At 45.2% G+C, this 17,761-nt stretch overlaps 1 protein-coding gene across 1 annotated transcript in view; it reads right to left on the bottom strand.

Annotated features, from left to right (window-relative positions):
- Positions 1-17,761, bottom strand: part of LOC132406410 (segment polarity protein dishevelled homolog DVL-3) — a 166,171-nt gene that overhangs the window by 26,370 nt on the left and 122,040 nt on the right. Inside the window, exons 5-8 of the mRNA XM_059992051.1 lie at positions 11,542-11,677; positions 7,313-7,406; positions 5,780-5,849; positions 2,821-2,960 (exon numbers count right to left, since the gene is read on the bottom strand). Coding sequence (XP_059848034.1) covers positions 2,821-2,960; positions 5,780-5,849; positions 7,313-7,406; positions 11,542-11,677 — 440 coding nt within the window. The remainder of the gene's footprint in view (positions 1-2,820; positions 2,961-5,779; positions 5,850-7,312; positions 7,407-11,541; positions 11,678-17,761) is intronic.

Genomic DNA, 17,761 nt, shown 5'->3' with positions numbered 1-17,761 from the left:
TAAGAGGACAGAAAAAGACTAGTGAGGGGGAGAAACAGAAATACACCATACACTTGCTCAAAGCTGTTCCACCTTCAACATCATAACCTATTCCAGCCTAATCTCCACTTACAGTACACACAGGTCTGTACTGAATCTTGTATCATCTGCAAGAGATTCCGGACATACTCACAGTGGTCAGTATATTAGGTATGTCTTGTACCTAATAAAGTGGCCCCTGAGTGTATGTTCATGGACTTCTGCTGCTGCAGCCCGTCCATGTTGTTCAAAGGTGCTCGTCTGTGCACTTCTGTTGTAACACGCGGTTATTTGAATTTCTGTCGCCTTCCTGTCAGCTTGAACCAACCTGGCCATTCTCCTCTGACCCCTCTCATTGAGAAAGAAGTTTCGCCCACAGAACTGCTGCTCACTGGATGTTTTTCTCGTTTCTCACACTGTAAACCGTACAGACTGTTGTGTGAGATTCATTTGTTTGCAGGCATTCACAGAAAGTACCAGGAACACATTGAAAGACCTCGCCCAACAAACTCCCACAAACTTTTTACCATTTTGTCTTTGTGTTCCTTTACACACTCTTGTGCCCTACCCTACATAGTCTAAGTCAGAGGTTCCCACCCTCAGGTCCATGCGCTTCTTGCTGAATGTTATTGGTCAAGGCATAAAAAAGCTGGGAACTTCTGGTCTAAGTCCTATTCTAGTTTGACTTTACAAATTGTATCACCTCACACTTATCTATATTGAAATCCATTTTCCAGTCCTTAGACCACTTCCATAACTGATCAAGATCCCCCTGTAATCTACAATAACCTTCTTCACCATCAACACCTAATTTTGTGTCATCTGCAAACTTACAAATCTTGTGCATCCCCCTCCCAACCATTGATATAAGTAACTGAATATAAAGGGTCCGAGCACTGACCCCCGAGGGACACAACGAGACACTGGCCTCAATTCTGAGAAGCAACCTTGAACCGCCACCCTCTGCTTTCTGCCTCGCAGAGACACAAGAGAGTCTGCTGATGCTGGAAATCTCGAGTATGATTTATTGATTGGGAAGGGAATCAAAGGTTAAGAGGAGAAGGCAGAAGAATGGGATATAAAATCTCCCTAATTAAATGGCAGAGTAGATTCAATGGGCTGATTTGCCCATTTCTGCTCCTATCTCTTATGGTCTTTATGGAATACACACAAAATGCTGAAGTTACTCAGTAGTTCAAGCAGCATCTATGGGGACAGGGAAAAAACAGTCGACATCTCTCCTATGAAGGGTCTCAGCTCAAAACCTCGGCTATTTATTTCACAGATGCTGCTTGGCCTGCTGAGTACCTCCAGCATCTTGTGTGTGTTCTTCAAATTGTTCATCAAACATTTAGATTTCAGAGCACAGATTCCCCAGCACAGAACAGGCCATTTAGCCCGACGTCCATGCCTGAGTTTATGCTCGTCACCTTTTTACACTTCACTATGTACAAGATGTTGGTGGGGCCTCATCTGGAAACGTTGTGTTCGGTTTAAGTTGCCCTACTATTGGAAGGATGCCATCTAGCTGGAAAGAGTGCAGGCATTTAGGAGAACATTGCTGGCATTCGAGGGACTGAGTTATAAAGAAAGTTTGAGCAGGTAGGTGCTTTTTGCATCAGAGCGTGGGAGAATGAGGGGTGATCCTATAAATGTCGTGTAAAAACACAAGGTGCATAGATGGAGTGCCTGTGCTCCATCTTTTTGTCAGAGAATCACAAACTAGAGGGCATAGGTCTAGGTGAGAGGGGAGCGATCTAATAAAAACACAAAGGGCAACTTCTTTCACCCACAGAGTCGTCAGTATATGGTACGAGCTTCCAGAGGAAGTGATGGTGATTGGTACGTTATCAAATTTAAAAGATACATGGATAGAAAAAATTACAGGGAGATGGGCTAAACAGGGGCAAATGTAGCTAGACTAAATGGGAATCTTAGTCAGCATGAACAAAGAGCGATTGGCTGAGTAGCCTGCATCAGGCCTGTATATTCTATGCTGTACCAGCTCTTTCCAGTTTTGAGTCATCTTCTGTCAATGACAAATGTCATTTTTCAATATTCTTTTATTTATACATTGGCTGGTTGTCAGTCTGTATTTTTTCATTAATTATAGGTATTTCCTGATTCTTCTATAAACGCCTCAAAGAAAATGAATCCCAAGATAGCAGATAGTAGCCACTTTATTAGGTGCATTTATTCCTTAATGCAAATGTCTAATCAGCCAATCGAGTGGCAGCCACTCAATGCATGAAAGCATGCAGACACGGTCAAGAGGTTCAGTTGTTGTTCAGACTAAACATCAGAATGGGGAAGAAATGTGATCTGAGTGACTCTGACCGTGAAATCATTGTTGGTGCCAGATGGCGTAGTCTGAGTGTCTCAGAACCTGAGATTCACATGCATTACATTCTCTGGAGTTTACAGAGACTGGTGAGAAAAACCAAAAAAAAATCCAGTGAGTGCAGTTCTCTGGACAAAAGCGGCTTGATAATGAGAGAGGCCTGAGGAGAATGACTAAATTGGATCAAGCTGACGGAAAGACAACAGTAACTCAAGTAATCACGTTACAACAGTGGTGTGCAAAAGAGCTGAACGCACAACACGTCAAACCCTGAAGCGGAATGGCTACAGCAGCAGAAGACCATGGAAATATACTCAGTGGCCACTTTATTAGATACAGATCGTAGCTAATAAAGTGGCCACTAACCGTATACACATTGTGATAATAAAGTTACTTTGAAATTTAGCTCATGAACACATTGGTGAGGTATTGATATAGGGTGGATATTACAACACGCTCACCTGCAGTAACATGTCCCCCGGTTCGATCCTCCCATCGGCAGCCACAGCCCCTCCCTTCATGATAGAGCCGATGTAAATCCCTCCGTCACCTCTCTCGTTGCTCTGACCCACAATGCTGATTCCCAGGAAGTTATATTTCTCTGAAGAGGATAAATGTAACCATCAGAACAAAAGTGAACTGTTGCTTGTCCACCGATTCCCACCTGCTCTGTCCAATATCAAAACGATTCAGATACTGTACATAACGTCTCATACTCTACCATTTTCATTTCTTTTATTCAATGAGATGGTCAATCAAGAACTTCCCTTGATTTAATTTTAATTGTTTTAAATTTTTTTTTAAGTTTCCGAAGTAAAGCATGGTAGCAGGCCCTTCTGAGACAATGAGTCAGTTGTACCCATGTGACCAATTAACCTATTAACCCATACATCTTCAGACTGTTGGAGGAAACCGGAGCACCCAGAGGAAACACACATGGTCGCAGGAAGAATGTAGAAACTCCTCACAGACAGTGCCGGGAGTTGAACCCCAGGCGCTCGTGCTGTAATTCTGTTATACTGACCACTCCACTTCCATGCCACTCTTTGTGGAGCCCATGCTGACTGTGCTTTATTCCATTTTCAGTTTACAAGTATTTTTCCATTATTCATTTCTGGTCCGAATGAAGATCTCGTGGTCTTTCCCACCACCATTGTTAAACTAATTAGCTATGTCACAAGGGACGGCAGATGCTGCAATCTGGGGCAACAAGCAATCTGCTGAAGGAACTCATGGGGTCGAGCAGCAGCTGTGGAGGTGGCAGGGAGGAACTGTCAATGAAACCCGGCATCAGGACACTAATTTATTTTTAGTTCCATTAACTATCGAATCATCTTTTAACAACTAGAATTAATGACCAATTTGCCAAACTTATAATTCTATTTTATTTTCTAACATCAACATTATACAATCTGCTAAATCTCCCCCTTGTCTTTTAAAGTCTGCAAAAGCAATGCATCTGGAGCCGGGATTTTAACACTTTGAACAATTCACTCTCCTGCAAACACAGCTGTCATTATGTCTTTTGCAAATCTCTTCTCGTCTCAGGTCACCACGTTCGTCTGTAAATACTGAGGCCAAAAAAATATACTGTATTGATGTAGAATGAGGTAATCTCATTAAAACCTATCGAATGTTGGAAGGCTAATTTAATAGAGTGGATGTGAGGAGGATGTTTCCTATGGTGGGAGAGTCTAGGACCAGAGGGCACAGATTCAGAATAGAAGGATGTCCATTTTGAACAGAGATGAAGAGGAATTTCTTTAGCCAGAGGGTAATGATGCTGTGGAATTCATCGCTGCAGACAGCTGTGGAGGCCAAGTCTTTGGGCATATTGAAGGCAGAGGTCAATAAGCACTTGATTAGTAAGGATTTCAAAGACTGCGAGGAGAAGGCGGGAGAATGGGTTGAGGGGGATAATAAATCAGTGAGGATGGAATGGTGGAGCAGACTCGATGGGCCGGATGGCCGAATTCTGCTCCCAAGACTTATGTTGTTGAGGTCTTCATGACCACTTCCATCTGGCTGAGGGATTTTAACAGCTTTGAATAATTTGTTAATATTCTGAATTAGGTATATTTTAATGCAAGGAGTATTGTAGGAGAGGCAGATGAGCTTAGGGCGTGGAATTGTGACACTGTGGTCTTGAGTGAGACTTGGTTGTAGAAGAGGCAATACAGGCTGCTCAATCCCACTCTATTGAAGGGGTTATTTTCCTTTGGGCGTGATAGGGTGGGAGGGATTAAAGGGTGGTATTACAAGGACGTGAGGACCTGAGTTATAGGGAAAAGTTGAATAGGTTAGGAATTTATTCCCTAGCGTGCAGGAGAATGAGATTTTATAGAGGGACACAAATGATGAGGGGTATAGATAGGGTAAATGCAGGCAGGGTTAGATATAGGGTATAGATAGGGTAAATGCAGGCAGGTTTTTTCCACTGAGGTTGGGTGAGACTAGAACGAGAGGTTATGGGTTAAGTTTAAGGGGAACATGAGAGGGAATCTCTTTCCTCAGAGGGTGGAGAGAGTGCAGAATGTGGAAGTGGTGGATGCGGGTTCAATTTCATCATTTACGAGAAATTTGGATAGGTACACGAATAGGAGAGATATGGAGGGCTACAGTCCCAGTGCAGGTCGATTCGACTTGGCAGATTAATATTTTGGCACAGACTAGATGGGCTGAAAGGCCTGTATCTGTGCTGCAGAGTTCTATGACCCTAATGATCACGCTCCTTCAAACACAGCTGCCATTATTTCTGCAAATCTCTTCTAGTCTCAGCCCATCACGCTAGACTGTAAATCTGAGGCCAACGAAACATTTTGTATTGATTTAAGTGCAGGAGAGAAAAAAAGTGAATGATTTAACATAATTGTTAATGGAATCGAGAAAAGGACTTTTTTTTAAATACACATGTGACAATACTACATTCTGAAGAGGTAGATTCATCGAGAGCAGTAAACAGAAATGGGATTGGGTGTGAATTTGCACAGATTTGCAAGACTGTGGGGTTAAGTTGACACAATGGGCCGAATGTCCTTTGGTACATTACGTTCCATGTCAGATATGATGGTCAGCTCTTGCTACGCCCTCTCACTTTCTAATATTTATTTATTTGTTCGGGGACACAGTGCAGAACTGGCCCTTCCAGCCCAACTAGCCACACCACCCAGCAACCCACCTATTTAACACAAGCCTAATCACAGGACAATTTACAATGGTCAATTAACCCACTAACTGGGAATGCGGGAGGAAACTGGAGCAGCCGGAAACACAGTTCAGGGGAAGAACAAACAAACTCCTTAGACACCGCTGGAATTGAACTCTGAACTCCGGAGAGCCACAAGCTGTAAAAGTGTCACACGAACCTCTATGTGTCGCAAAAGATGGCCAGGCATCCACAGCTGAAAGCTGTGCACTTACCCATGTTTAAAGTGACCGTGATGATGTTGAGGGACATGGTGGAGTCTGTGATGCTGCTGAAGGACGAGGACTGAAAGAAAACACAAACATAATCCGATAAATCCAGCTGTGCTGTGGGACCAGAACACAGATCCTCAACAGGGTCCCTGAACCATAACAGGGAACGATTCTGAAGGGGCTGGTAGCGGAATGATCCTTCTACAGATCAACATGATTACCACCTACGTACTCTGAAAGGCACTTCTGTAAATACTCAAACGTTAGAGGGAAGGGTTAGACCAGCAGACTCAAAAACAGTTACTTTCCCCAAGCAGTAAGGCTGATCAACACCTCCACCCACTAACCCACCCCCACCCACTACTTTATCATCTCCTGTACAATCACCTTATGCACTATGTCTAGTGTCACTCTATGGACATACAATCAATCTACGGTTTGTATATAAGCTATCTTATGTATTTATATTTATTGTCTTTTTATTATTGTGTTTTTTTGTGCAGTATCAGATATCGCATAACTAATTTGTTCTCCAAATCTCTTGTGAACAGGAAATGACACTAAACAACCTTGAAGCTAATCTTAAGAGCATGCTTAAGGATTCTATTTTCTAACACTTTGTCATTCAATTTGGAGTGAAGGAGAAAGAGAAGTGACTTAGTAGAGGTGTATAAGATGATGAGAGGCATAGATCGAGTGGACAGCCAGAGTCTTTTCTTCAGGGTTGAAATGGGTAATTCTACCCACTGCCTCATGAGGAATCCCCACATCCCCTGGATGAATGCCCCCGCCCCCTCAGTGAGGAAACCCCCCACCCCCTCCCTGAAGAACACCTGCGCACCCTCCCAGAGGGACGCCCCCACCATCCCGGAGGGACGCCCCCACCCTCCCGGAGGGATGCCCCCACCCTCCCGGAGGAACGCCCGCGCACCCTCCCGGAGGGACGCCCCCTCCCTCCCGAGGAAGGGACGCCCCCACCCTCCCGGAGGAAGCCTTTACCCTCCCGGAGGGACGCCCCCACCCTCCCGGAGGAAGCCTTTACCCTCCCAGAGGGACGCCCCCACCCTCCCGGAGGAATGCCCGCGCACCCTCCCTGAGGAACGCCCACGCACCCTCCCGGAGGAAGCCCTTACCCTCCCGGAGGAAGCCTTTACCCTCCCGGAGGGACGCCCCCACCCTCCCGGAGGAAGGCCCGCGCACCCTCCCTGAGGAACGCCCGCGCACCCTCCCGGAGGAAGCCTTTACCCTCCCGGAGGGACGCCCCCACCCTCCCGGAGGAAGGCCCTTACCCTCACGAGGAAGGGACGCCCCCACCCTCCCGGAGGAAGGCCCTTACCCTCCCGGAGGAATGCCCCCACCCTCCCGGAGGAAGCCTTTACCCTCCCGGAGGGACGCCCCCACCCTCCCTGAGGAACGCCCATGCACCCTCCCGGAGGGACGCCCCCTCCCTCCCGAGGAAGGGACCCCCACCCTCCCGGAGGAAGGCCCTTACCCTCCCGGAGGAATGCCCCCACCCTCCTGGAGGAATGCCCCTACCCTCTCGATGCGGGGGATCCGGGGTTTCCGCCGTCGCCGCTTGTGCCTCCGCATCAGTTTAGACGAGTTGCTCTGTTCCGTGGAGCTGCTGAACCTGGAGCGAGTGACGGACAGACTGTTAGGTCATCACAGATCGCCATGCACAACCTCCATAATCACCTCAGCCTTTCTTTATTCATTTATTGACTTACAGTGCAGAACAGGCCCTTCAAACCGCACCAGCCAGCAACCCCCCCCAGTATAACCCCAGCCTAACCACGGGACAATTTACAATGACCAATTAACTTAACAACCGATATGTCTCTGGAACGTGGGAGGAAACCAGAGCATCTGGAGAAAACCCACACGGTCACGGGGAGAACATAACACAGCCTGTGGTACTTAGCCCTGCAGGTGTCAGAGCTTGAGGCAGCACCTAGTAACCTCACCCTCTCCAGCCCACGCCACACGAAGCTCAGACCAGGGAGAACAGATGCGCGACACACAACCAAAGCTTCATCAAAGTCTCGAGCTAAAGCTGTTGGATTGCTGGCATTTACGTCCAAGTGGCTGGAGTTGATGGGAGGAATGGGTCACTGCCAATCCACCGCTCCCTGACGAGGTACTCTTGCCTATCACGGCGTAGCAGTTAGCGCAAAATTTTACGATGCCAGCAACTGCGTTTGGGATTCAATTCCCAATGTCGTCTGTCAGGATTTTGTACCTTATCCTGTGACCACGTGGGTTTCCTCTGGGTGCTCCAGACTCCCCCCACAGTCCAGAGACACTCAGATTAGAGTTGATAGGTTGTGGGCACACTCTGTTGGCCCCGGAAGCAGGAAGATACTTGCAGGCTGCCCCCTGCACATCCTCCGACTGTGCTGGTTGTTGATGCATACAAGGCATTTCACTGTTTGTTTCAATGTACGTGCGACCAATAAAGCTGATCTTTAATCTTTCACTAGTCAGGGTGCTGAGTGTAAACATTAGCAAGTCATATTGCAGCTGTATAAAGCATTGGTTAGGCCACATTTAAGAGTCATACACCATAGAAACAGGCCCTTCAGCCCAACTGGTCCATTCTAACCAAGACTAGAATTGGAATTGGTTTATTACTGTCACATGCACTGAGATGCAGTGCAAAGCTTATCTTGTATTCTGCTCATAGGTTTCAGATCATTACACAGTGCATTGAAGTAGAATAAGGTAAAACAATAACAGAATGCAGAATGAAGTGTAACAGCCAACAAAGTGCATGCAATGCAGGCAGACAATAAAGTACAAGATTATAATGAGGTAGATCGTGAAGTCAGGCAAACTGCTACAGAACCATGGTTCCGTCTGCCCTATTGGCAGAGTACTCCAGTGTATCTCAAAAGCATGGTTCTGGGCATTAGCAAGGGTTAGTGATTTGAAGAGTAAAACAGATTAGAGAAAACGGTTTAGCTCCTCTGCAAAGCTGAGTTCAGCAGTAAAGCGCAAGAAGTCAATTCTGCCACTAGAGGGCAGGAGGTATCATAGAAACCGTGTTTTGCTCAGAACATTAAAACTGAAGAAAAAAAATTAACCAACCTGACTTGATCATACTGTCAAGTGAGAGCAACATATTCAACATAGTGAAATGTTTTGTGTTTTTTGCAGAAAGATGTACAGCTGAAACATTAAACTGAGCTATGTGGGATGTTCACACAATACCAAGAACAGCTAAGCCTTGGAGAGAGTGAAGGGCACAAGGTTTCTTGGTGTACACATAACAGATGACCTAACCTGGACCCACAACACCTTCTCAGAAGTTAAGAAGGCACAGCAGTGTCTGCACTTTCTTTGGACATTGAGTTGTACAAGGTCTCTATCCCCATTCAAACAACTTTCTACAGGAGCACCATCGAGAGTGTCCTGTCTGGCTGCATCATTGTGTGGTTCAGAAGCTGCAAGGCACAAGACCACAAGGCCACAAGACCGAACAGAGGACAGAGAAAACCACTGACGGGATCACTGGGCTCCTCCGTGACACTTACTGGGAGTGTTGTAGATGAAGGGCCCAACGCATTGTTGAGGCTCCCTATCACCCATCCCACAATCTCCCTGACCCACTACCATCAGGAAGGAGGTACAGGAGCATCAGGACTAGGTCTGTCAGACTGGGTAACAGCTTCTTCCCTCGGACTGTGAGACTAATGGATACACTGCCACTACTGAGGTCTCGGCACTAGGACAAAATGCCTTTTATGTTTACCTGTATTAGGAATTATATTTTATTAACTATTTGTAGTAATCTTTTGTTTCATGTGCTGTATATGATGTGTTTTTAGGGTGCATCTTGGTTCCAATGAATGTTGTTTCATTTGGCTGTGTGTGTGTGTGTGTATATGTATACATATACTGTACACACACATATACACACACATACACACACACACACACACACACACACACACACACACAGAGCCAGATGACAATAAACTTGAACTTGAACATGGCCCCATCTTCTTCACCTTTGGGCTTCCAGTATGGAGGGAGGAGGAAGTCCTAGTTAACCTGCTCCTGTGGCTGGCTAAGACAGCTACGTGGGTCCTGGAGAACGGGCAGCAGAGGGTTCCGCCTGAGCTGACTGCCTGGCAATGTCCAGGGCATTTCGGGACCACTGGGCACAGTGGGGGATAAATGAAAAAAAAGAACAGCATCAAGAACAAGTAAGGAGTTGAGTTCCATGGAACTGCTTCGAGATGGGAGAAAGGCAGACAGCTAATTACTCTGGAATCAGGCCCTTGTCCATCTAAAATTCAAAGCAGATTTATTATCTAAGTATATATAAGTCACCAAATAACACACTGAAATTTAAGAGCAGGTGTTAAAAACAGGATTAATCCTACAAACACCATTTCCTCACGGTTCGATTTGTCACTGAACACTCTTGTAAACTTATACAGATTGTAACTGTCCTGACCAGTTGCATCATGGCAATTCGAAAGCCCAGGAATGCAGGAAGCTGCAGAGAGTAGTGGACTTTCACGGGCACATCCCTCCCTAGCATCGGTAACATCTACAGGAGACGCTGCCTTAAGAAGGCAACGTCCATCATCAAAGATCCCCACCATCCGGGCCATGCCACCTTCTCACAGCTACCATCAGGCGGGAGGTACAAAAACCTGACGCCCCACACCACCAGGTTCAGGAACAGCAAATTCCCTTTCTTAAACCAACTGTCACAGCCCTGAACACTACTATTTAGCAACAGTATGACACATTTCACTGGACATTTCGATGCCAAGGTCACAGAGTCATCAGCGTGACAATATTACAGCTTGGGGTGTCGGAGTTCAGAGTTCAAATCTACCCATCCCTAAGGAGTTGGGATGTTCTCTGGATGAAATGTAAATGTGTTGGTTAGTAAGTCTGTAGATGATACAAAGATTGGTGTGATACAAAGGATGGAGTAGAAAACTGGCAAAGAATTCAGCAGGATATATATCAGCTGTAGATATGGAAGAAGAGATGGCAGCTGGAATTTAATTTGGCCAAATACGAAGTGTTGCACCTTGACTGATGAAATGTGAAGAATAGTACACCAGAACCCACCAAAACACAGGGAACTCAGCAGCTCAGGCAGTATCTATGGAAATGAATGAACAGTTGAAGTTTCAGGCTGAGAACTTTCTTCAGGACTGTTTAGAGCAAGACTCTACTGTTCATCAGCAGAGGGATCTTGGGGTCCCTGACAGCAACTATGCAGGTGGTTAGGAAGGCATATGGCGTGCTTGATTTTGTTAGTAGAGGCATTGAGTTCAATAGATAGGAAGTTATGCTGCAGTTTTATAAAACTCTACTTGGGCCATATCTGGAAATATTTCATAGAATCCTGGTCGCCCCATTATAGAAAGGATGTTGAGGCTTTGGAGAGGGTGCCAGGATGCTGCCTAGATTATAGGGCATGTGCTATACTGAGAGGCTGGACTAACTTTGTTGTTTACTCCGCAGCAATGGAGGCTGGGGAGAGATCTGATAGAGCTTTATAAGATTATGAGGCATAGCACATTCCCTCTAGTCCTGGTGAGCCTCTTCTGCGCCCTCTCCAAAGCCTCCACATCCTTCCATAATGGGCAAACCAGTATCGCACACCGCAGTTTAGCGATCTTTCACGGCAAACCGTCTATCACACATACACCCAACCTGAGGTAGGGAGATCACACCCATGCACGGCATCCCAGGAGAGGTCTCACCAAAACCTAACGCCGTTGCAGCTCTCATACCTGCTTGTTGAATCATCCTCATCCGAGTCAAAAAAGCTTGTGGACTCGAGCTCGCTGCTCATCAGCGTGGAGGAGCTCTCGTAGCCGCCAATCTCGTGTCGCCTCTCCATCTTCGTGTGGCCATTGACTCGGGGAACTGTGGGCAGGAGATCAGAGATTAAAGGTCACCACGGCATAAAGGGGAAAGCATTGGAAACACACCAAGGTTCAGAGAGGTAACTTAGACATACAAAGTATGTCCACTATGTCAACATTTAATCAGAATCAGATTTAATATCACTGGCATGTGTCATGAAACGTTGTTCTGCAGCAGCAGTACATTGCAATAAATAAAAACTGAATTACAGTAAGTACATATACACAAGTTAACTTAAATAAGTAAGGCAAAAAACATAGTTCAACATCCATTGAGAAACAGGATGACCGAGGGTAGCAATGAGAAGAGGGCATGTCCAGGGTGATGGGGGTCATTAATGATAGATACCACGTTTTTGAGGCATCGCTGCTTAAAGATGGCCTGGATGCTGGGGAGGCCAGTGCCCATGAAGGAGCTGACTAAATCTCTGCAGCTTTTTTCGATCCTGTGCAGTAGCACCCCCCCCCACCCCATACCAGACAGTGATGCAGCCGGTTAGAATGCTCTCCACGGTAGGTCTGTAGAAATTTGTGCATTTTTGGTGACCCCCCCCCCCCCAACTCTCCTCAAACTCCTAATGAAATATAGCACCTTACACTATGCCGTTTTGTAGCGGGTTAGAGATAAATGCAGAGGACGATCCCACAAATGTCAGATTTTAATTTGATGGTATTGGGTTTGTGACCATGAAGTTCTAAACTCAGATGAAAGCTCTATTGGACAAAAATAGCTACATACCCTCTCTAAAGGGAAATTAACCTGTGACTATCTACTCTCAAAAACTAATTGACTTCCCCGTTTCTCCTCCACTGTGAGGTTATCTGCCAATACTCACTACTTGAGCAGTGGGTTCCCCCTCTCTACCAAGGAGGAGATACTTCTAGCTAACAAATCAGCTTAAACAAAGTTCATATATTTTAGTGATGCATGTTTGAATTTAAATTTAAATGTGTATCACCAAAAATAGAAATAATGACTATCATTAAAACTAAAATGCCAGATTTCTGGTAAGATGGTGATGTGCTCAGACACAACAGCCTCTACGACTGTCCACAGAAGTGCCATTGTCTTTTTAAATGTACTTTCAAGGCCCTGCTGAACATTTGAGAAATTTAAGTACTGCAGGTCTACCCCATCAGTGAGCTGCTCATTGGTGGAGAAACTGAAGGAGCTGGACATGATACCTACTATGACGTTGCTTGCGACAGAGAGCAGTCAATATATGTAGGAAGTGTGCAATCTATCAGTGATCGCAAGAATGCTACAAGCCCAATTCATTGGTTTACTGGTGAATGGCTATGTGTGCCTTTTGTGTGAATGTTGGTATTGTGTTCTGCACCTTGGCCCTGGAGGAACACCGTTTCGTTTGGCTGTATTCATGGGTATTCACATACGGTTCAATGACAATTAAACTTGAACTTCAACAAAATTCTTAAAACATAATTAAAGCTCACAGGGGATTTCCATCTCATAAAAAAATCCAAATTACAAACAATTCTAAAATGCAAAAGGATTTCCAAACAGGTACATCTCCTAAAAGCTAAAATTACATACCAGGGAGTTACAAATGAACAAATCGACCATTGTAGAAACTGAAGGCAAAGGTACAAATTCTAGTTCACTCTGTCTTTCTGTCATTCTTCTTGATGTTCTTTGGCCATTCCTAATAAGTCTGACTGTTTATACTGTTTTTCTGCCACTGGTGACTTCACACACACAAGAAACCTTTTCACACAGATGGTCTAAAAGCTTCTGAAGGAAGAGCTTCTAGATACCCACAGTAAATGCTGTGAAGCTGACTCTTTTAGTACATTAATCTTCTAACTATTAATAGATCAATTATTTAATGTGCTAAGTGATAGTATCAATCTGATTTACAAGCTTCTTTGAACTAAATAGTTTAGCCAATGTTGTCTGGTTTGATGCAGGCCAATTAACATAACCCCACTGTTTAACACTGCATTTCTTGCGCAGTCAGTCCCCAGGTGTTGTCCAGCAGTCTGTGCTCTGTCAAAAGTGATGCGTTTTTTTTTCAAAGCTGTCCTTTAACCTTTACACTGATTATTGCTTGCAATTTACATTAAGAATTGAAGACTGGCTCCCATTTATGACAAGAGGCTGAACAAAGAATATTGGTTGGAAGTTTAACTTCCTCAGAATCAATGCTCTGATCTCCAGAAGCTCATAGCTGCTGTATTTAGAAAGCTGAGCTTGGCAAAAACGAAAGGCCCCCCAGACCCTGGACAGTGAATATCCATCGCAAACTGATCAAGTGTTGGGGAACACAGCAGCGTAGTGGTTAGTATAACTCTATTACAGGACGAACGACCCCGGTTCAATTGCCGCCGCTGTCTGTAAATGGTTTGTATGTTCTCCTGAAGACTGTGTGGGTTTCCTGCAGGTGCTATAGCTTCCTCCCACATTCCAAAGACATACAGTTATGGTTAGTGAGTTGTGGGCACGCTATGTTCCCAATACATGTACTGAGTTGGTCACTGATGGAAAGTACCGATTACACTGTATATTTCGAGGTACACATGAAAAGGATTGGCTTTGTCACCCCGACAGTGAGCTGTGTTGCAGGGGGTAATGCAGTACTGTACTGCAGAGGAGGACCCCACAAATACGACATTTTAACTGAATGAGTTGAGTGGCCCCCAGTGAACACAGGACATTACTAGCACACAAAGCCATCCCAGGATATGGATCATATTTTTGCCTCTGAATCTGCAGTGAGTCCAGACTAGTATGAAGCTGTATGTGAATACTGGCAGCAAGACCATTTGTAACCAAATATTTTGGCTCCCGAGTCACAGAAGCTGGAAATACTGTAATTTCTCAAGTAGCTTTCGTGATATCTGGAGAATCTGAAATACTTTGCAGTCAGCAGATATATTGGTTTATTATTGTCACCTGTACTGAGAGACAGTGGAAATGTTCCGATTTGTGCCCGAGAAATGATGTGTTGCCATTGGAGAGGGTCCAGAGGAGGCTCACAAAAATTATTCCAGAAATGAATGAAGTCTTTGATGGCTCCGAGTCTGTACTTGCTGGAGTTTAGAAGAACAAAAGGAGATCTCATTGAAACCTATTGAATAATGATAAGCCTATATAGAGTGGATGTGGAGAGGGAGTCTAGGATCAGAGGGCACAATCTCAGAATACTGTAGTGGGATGTCCATTTAGAACCAAGGTGAGGAGGAATTTCTTCAGCCAGAAGTTGGTGAATCCATGGAATTGGTACACATCGAATGGTGGGACAGACTCGATGGGCTGAATGGCCTAAACCTGCTCCCTTGTCGTATGGTCTTTTGTATGCCATTCATAGATATTACTTTGTTACTCAGTGAGTTGAGGTGGTACAGGTGAAAACTGAATGCAGAACATTTTACATTTACAGTATAACACTTACTCACAATTTTACTACATTACACTGGCTCATTTCCCTTCCCACCTCGTCCACATTGTCTAGGAATCACAGAGCACAGAACCAGATCCTTCGGCCCACCAAATCCGGGCTGGCCAGGAGTTAGTAGAAGTACAGTAATCTTTTGGCCATTAATCCATAAGATAATAAGACATAGGAACAGCATCAGGCCATTCAGCCCATTGAGTCTGCTCTCCCGTTTGATCATGGCTGACTTATTATCCCTCTCAACCCCATTCTGCTGCCTTCACCCAATAACTTTAGATACCCACTAACCAAGATTCTCTCAACCTCTGCTTTAAATACACCCAATGACCTGGCCTCTACAGCTGTCTGTGGCAATGAATTCCACAGGTTCACCACCATGCTTTTTCCCTGTCTCCCACGGTCCACTCTCCTCTCCTAGCAGATTCATTCTTCTTCAGCCCTTTACTTCTTCCACCTATCACCTCCTGGCTTCTTACCAGCCTTCCCCAACCACTTATGTTCCCCCTCACCTAGTCTTACCAGCCAGCTTGTACTCCTTCCCCACACGCCACCACCACATTCCCTCTTCTTTTCCAGTCCTGATGAAGGGTCTCAGCCCGAAACATCAACTGTTTATTCCATAGATGCTGCCTGACCTTTGGGGGGGGGGGGGGGGGAGAGAGAGATATTCCTTCAGGTGCAACGAACTGCACCTCTCAGCAGCCCACCCATTTAATCCTGCCTACTCACAGAACAATTTTCACTGACCCAATAACCTGCTGACCTGTACATTTCTGGCCTGTGGGAGGAAGCGCGTGTAGCCAAAGGAGAACGTACAAACTCCCTTTGGGCAGCGCTAGAACTGAACTTTGTAACAAAGTTGCGTTAACTGCTGCATTACCGCGATGTTCTACGTATGCCATGTGCCTTCTTTACAACCTTGTCTACTATGTGGCCACTTTAAGGGAGCTATGAACTTGCACCCCAAGCATAGCTCTCTGCCATGGAATGAAATAACACACTGATAAAACTAGGTCTGGTGGGGTTTACAACATTGTCATGGACAAGCTTGTAAAATGTCTGCTCCTCAACTGTCCTGTCTTGCAAAACCGTATCTTTCAACATGCACACACAATGCTGGAGGCAGGCAGCATTTACAGAAAGGAACAAACAGTCGATATTTTCAGGCTGAGACCCTTCATCGTGATTGCAAATCTTTTACAGCTTTCCCATAATAAACTGTTCACCACACCCAGAATCCAATTAGATTGGTCAGTACTCCATCTGCGAGTTCAACTTTAATTAGAGCACTTAAAGGTGTCTTTCAATGTTCCTTTATCTCATTCGTATTTAAGGGAAACTGATCCTATTTGAGAGATTCTCTCCCACTCTCGTTGTTGTACATATCCAGGGAGCGTCAAGTTCAATGTTAACTCCTCCAAGTCTGAACCTGTGGAGGAGGTGCACGGAGGGATGAATACCACAAACCCATCTGATGCCATGTGCCTGTGATGTCAGAATCAGGTTTAATATCACTGGCAGATGTAATGAAATTTGTTGTTTTACACAACAGTACATTGCAATACATAATAAAAAACTGTACATTACAATTTAAAAAAAAATTAATAAGGGACTACGAAGTTACATCAATGATCTTCAGATCTCATGTTTGACGGTTAAATGCAGAGCAGCCTTTAGAAAAAGCGTGGCACCTTTAAGGGTCATTGCCAAGGCCAAGACTGTAAATGCGGCAGGAGAGGCAGAATTCAAACCAGACAGTAGCTCAGAGGGACGAGGCCTCCTCTGCCTACCCTCTTGTTACTGAATGCACAGTCACTTCAAAATAAGTTTGACAATCTCAGGGCAAGGCTTCTGTATCAGAGGCAGATGGCAATTGTTTGTTGTGTTAAGACTTGGTTGACAGTCAGCACAGCGGAAGCAGCTATCCCACCAAAGAGTTCTATGATTTTCAGAATGGATCTAACCTCTAAAGAGGTGGCAGCGTATCGTTTTTAGTCAAATCTCGTTGGTGCACAGATGTTGGGAGTTGACAAGATGTCAACTTCTTGTTCCCCTGACTAACGACCATTCTACTTGCCTTGAGAATTCTCGTCCGTGATCCTGATTGCAGGTTACAGACCACCAGCGGCCGACTACAAACAAGCACTCTCAAAACTGCACAATGCTGTCTGTAAATAAGAAATGGCCCATCCCAATGCATTTCAAGTTATAGTCGGCGACTTTAACCAGGCTTGTTTGAAGAAAACCCTGCCCGATTATCACCAGCACATAATGCACTTGAGGTCCCTACACACTGGACCATTGTTGCACTAGTATAAGGAATGCCTATCGTTCCTTTCCGAGACCACATTTTGGCAAGTCAGATCGTTTGGCTATACTCCTGCTACTTGCATACAGACAAAGCCTAAAGAGCAAGGCTCCAGAGATTAGAACTACCAGGAGGTGGTTGCTGGATGCAGAGGAACAGTTACAGGGTTGCCTTGAGTCAGTCAACTGGGATATGTTCAACAACTCATCTGAGGACCTGAGTGACTACACTAGGGTCATCCCCATGAAATCGTTCAGGGCCTTTCCTAATCAGAGGCCCTGGTTGAACAATGATATCTGGAACCTGCTGAGAACCAAATCAGAGGGGTTCAAGTCTGAGATCAAGAATGCAACAAAAAGGT

Source organism: Hypanus sabinus, chromosome 2 (assembly GCF_030144855.1).
Source record: "Hypanus sabinus isolate sHypSab1 chromosome 2, sHypSab1.hap1, whole genome shotgun sequence".
Classification (NCBI taxonomy): domain Eukaryota; kingdom Metazoa; phylum Chordata; class Chondrichthyes; order Myliobatiformes; family Dasyatidae; genus Hypanus; species Hypanus sabinus.
This window is presented reverse-complemented; position numbering and strand designations above follow the sequence as displayed.